The sequence below is a fragment of the Platichthys flesus genome, chromosome 13 (assembly GCF_949316205.1).
Source record: "Platichthys flesus chromosome 13, fPlaFle2.1, whole genome shotgun sequence".
In the NCBI taxonomy this organism is placed as follows: Eukaryota; Metazoa; Chordata; class Actinopteri; order Pleuronectiformes; family Pleuronectidae; genus Platichthys; species Platichthys flesus.
Genome location: NC_084957.1, coordinates 742494 through 746661, shown reverse-complemented (window position 1 = coordinate 746661; position 4168 = coordinate 742494). Strand labels below are relative to the sequence as shown.

At 40.8% G+C, this 4168-nt stretch overlaps 1 protein-coding gene across 1 annotated transcript; it reads left to right on the top strand.

Annotated features, from left to right (window-relative positions):
* Positions 1-1178: 1178 nt before the first annotated feature.
* On the top strand, positions 1179-2323 carry LOC133967356 (olfactory receptor 13C9-like). The gene has a single exon (XM_062402768.1). The coding sequence runs from the start codon at positions 1254-1256 to the stop codon at positions 2178-2180; it is 927 nt and encodes a 308-aa protein (XP_062258752.1). The 5' UTR covers positions 1179-1253; the 3' UTR covers positions 2181-2323.
* The last annotated feature ends 1845 nt before the right edge of the window (positions 2324-4168 follow it).

Sequence of the window (4168 nt, the reverse complement as noted above, 5' to 3'; positions counted from 1 at the left end):
GTCTGTTGGATAGGAAGTCCAGTATCCAGTTGCAGAGGGAAGGGTTGATGCCTAAATCGTCGAGTTTCGTGATCAGTTTGGAGGGGATGATGGTGTTAAAAGCTGAACTGAAGTCTATGTACAGCATTCTTACATAGGAGTTGTTATTGTCCAGGTGAGAAAGTGCGGAGTGAAGTGCCGTGGAGATGGCATCCTCCGTACTCCTGTTCTGGCTGTAGGCGAATTGGAAGGGGTCCAGTGTGGGTGGTAAACGGGTTTTGAGGTGAGCCAGGACCATCCTCTCGAGGCACTTCATAATGGTGGGGATGAGTGCACCCCCACCATATACATATACAGTCACTAATCATCGTTATATACAGTTACTGCTGCTGATCGCAAGGCCCTGCAGAGGGTGGTGAAGACAGCGGTGCGAATCATCGGCTGCCATCTCCCTTCCGTGCAAGGCATCTACAACACAAAGTGCCTGATAAAAGCACAGAAGATCATCAAGGACCACAGCCACCCAGGCTGTGGACTTCTCACCCTGCTGCCGTCTGGCAGACGTTTCCGGAGCATCCGGGCACAGACTACCAGACTCACAAACAGCTTCTTCCCCCAGGCTGTAAGGCTTCTGAACAACCAACACTGACCCACTGAACAGTCGCCATCACCATGTACATTCTTCTCCCCCATTCATACAATTACACTAACTTACTACACATTTATGCACATTATTTAATTTTATTTCCCTCACTCCATCACCCTGTAAACTGCTGCTAGCCTTCATTTAAATTGAAATTGTTGTACTATGTTCTATGTTTCATGTTATTTGGTTAAATGTTATATGTTATTTATTTTTATGTTGTACTTCCCGTCAGGTCATGAGAAAACTACTGCTCTGATGACACTAAGCTATTTGGTGCATGTGAACATAACCTTTGATTTTGATTTGATTTGAAACATTAGAAAACAATGTGTAGAAACTAACAAGAGGAGGTCATCAGGAACAAAACCTCTGGGTCCAGGACCCTGGAGTTTTCTGAAGTTGTTGACATGTTGTTGGAGAGTTTAATGAGATTCATGGAGGGTGAAGCAGTCTGATAAAAAGCCAGCGTGCAGCCCTCCACTGTCTGTGCCTCTGGAGTCTGTGAGTGAATCTCCTACAGGCCACAGGCTCCTGAACTCCTCTCAAGGAGACTTGTTACAGGATCTTTATGAACGGCTGTTGTATGATCTGCACCTGTTACTGATTCACTCTGTTTTTCAGAAGCCTGATGGATGATGAAGTCAATGTAACGTATATAACTTTCGATGGACATGTGGAGGTGCAGAAATACAGATATGTGTATTTTGTGGTCATGTTTGCATTATACATTATAATAATCTGTTGGAATTCCACAATTGTGTATCTTATTGTGATTCATGAAAACCTCCATGAGCCGATGTACATCTTCATTGCAGCTTTGTTAATCAACTCTATACTTTACAGCACAACAATCTACCCCAAGCTTCTGATCGACTTCTTATCTGAAGAACAGATCACGACTTTCCCACCTTGTCTCTTTCAAGGTGCTGTGTATTACACTATGACCGGTTCAGAGTTTCTATTGTTGTCGGCCATGGCTTATGACAGATATGTGTCCATATGTAAACCTCTGCAATATCCAACCATCATGAGAAAGACAACTGTAAAAGTCTTTCTCTTCACAGCTTGGTTTGTTCCTGTTTGTGAATTTGTAATATTAGTTGTATTGTATATTCATATAACGGTCTGTCACTTTAGACTGAAAGGCCTCTTCTGCAACACGTCCATTTTCAAACTTCAATGTGTGCCCTCAGTGGCTCTGTCCATTTATGGAGTGTTTCTGTTAGTGAATATTTGTCTTCTCCCGATGCTCTTCATACTTTTTACATACATCAGGATACTCATCGTCACTAACAGAGGGTTTAAAACAATGAGGACAAAAGCTCTACAGACCTGTTTACCTCACTTGCTGGTTCTTATCAACCTTTCCGGTTTTGTTGCGTATGACGTCATTGTAGTTCGTTTGGAATCAGATATACCAAAACTTGCCCGTTTGTTATTGACATTACAAATAATGGTGTATCATCCTCTTCTTAATCCATTTATATACGGACTGAAAATGAAAGAAATCTCCAAACACCTCAAACATTTGTTGTTCCAGGTCAAATCCCATTAAAATATCCTCACTGTGATCTGATGTCAGGTCTTTTACCTGCAGTGATGATGAGATGTACCAGCTTCATTAACACCATCCAACAGCATCTTTACAGTGAGTCATATTAGTGTCACTGTATTTGTATTGATTCAGTTCCTAAAGGTTAAAAGACGAGGATCAATATTTCAGAAGTTGTTAACTGTACGGAGTTGAAAGTCAATGTTTCAAATACTAACATCTTTAAATAAAGTTGAATACGACTGCAATTCAAAGATCTTTATTCCTTCTTTTGCTGGTGACCTTTTATTATGAAGCAATGTGTCATTAAAGTGCTCTGGACAAAGTGTGATCTATGAAACTCTTTCATAAGCTGTATGAACGTGACATGGTGGTACAGTGTGTGTACGTGTGTGTGTGTGTGTGTGTGTGTGTGTTAGTGTGTGTGTGTTTGTGTGTGCGTGTGTTTCGGTAAATTTCCGGAAACTTTCCTGAAACTTTCCATAGGAATATTCAGCTTGGGAATTTGGGGAATTTTGAAAAAGAAAAATATACGCAAATTAAACGCTAAGCATTAAAAACATCATTCAAATCTATTTTAAAGATGTATGGAATTTAGCACATGCTGCATGTTGAATTTCCACCCTACTCTGTGCATTTCTCCATCACTTGTGCAGATGATTCCCAGCATCCTGCTCACTACAGCAGGGCTATTGAGGCCTGCTGACCTATGTTAAGAATGCCACAAAGATGTAGAAGCATATAGTCAAGAGCCCAAAGTTTCCTCAGGCCTCAAATCAGCCTATGACAAAACAAATGTTTATATTTATGTCTGTATATGACAAGGTAAATACAGTTAGTATAAATAACCTACACAATTTCCTGTTAATTCCCATGGAAAGTTTCCTGCTTTGAATATTCCCGGAATTTTGCAACCCTAGTTGCCATTAGGGACACATTCCAGACCACAGAGTAGTGAACAAAGCTGAGTTTACTCTAATTTACTGATTTATCAGTAGGTTGGTCAGGGAAACATCCCTCAAAGTGACCCATGACCTGTGTGTGTGTCCATGAATCAAGCAGTTTCCAATGAACAAGATGCTGTGATGATGTGTAGTAAGACGTGCTCAGAAGTCGTCCCTGAGAGTCGGGGGAGCTGATTACAGCCACTCTGTAAACACCTAATTATCTGCCAGTGGTCACAGCCTTGTGGGACATTACACACACACTGTGTCGTCCAGAGGGAAAGAGTCAACATAATCCAACATGATGTTTTATAACTGACCCTGAGGAAGTCGTTTCACATCAAATGCTTGTGTATAAAATTCAGTAATTCTAATAGTAGATGTGTTCGAGGTGGTCAGAAGGGTCGAAGCAATCAATCAAATTTAAACCCACACATTCTTTGGTGCACACTTCATTGTAGCAGTGATTCAGCTCATGGCCAAATAAGATGAAAAGCCCTCAGCCTGCTCTCAGTGCACGTGACTGATGAAGGATTCATAGTGTTCAGAGCTGGACGCTGATATATTTGACAACAAGCCTAACAGTGAACTTCTACAACGTCTCCAGTTCAACAAGTACGTTTCTTATCACTTTCTACGTTGACATTTCAGAAAATCCTCATAAAGATTTTTAATCCCAGAACCAGGTGGACCAGCTACAAGATGAATCCTTAACCATTCAATTAGAATTATCTTTAAGAGTGAAGGAACTACACGTCCCATAATCTACTGGGGATGATCCAATGAGTTCCTGCTTCTCCTTGAAATTAACCTTCTTTCTTTTCCTCATCCACATGAGCCGACTTGATTTTAAAGGTTGTGAAAACACTTCCATAGTGTCGATCCTCTTCTAGACAGCGTGAATACAACCTGTTTTTCATATAAAACATAAATACAGTAGCTGCTGTACAGACTTGTGGTTTATACAGGATAATAAAACGTTGTTTCACGGTGTTGAAGCTTGTGGTGATTCTGCCTCGGCTGGTTAAAATATTATGGTTGTTACTG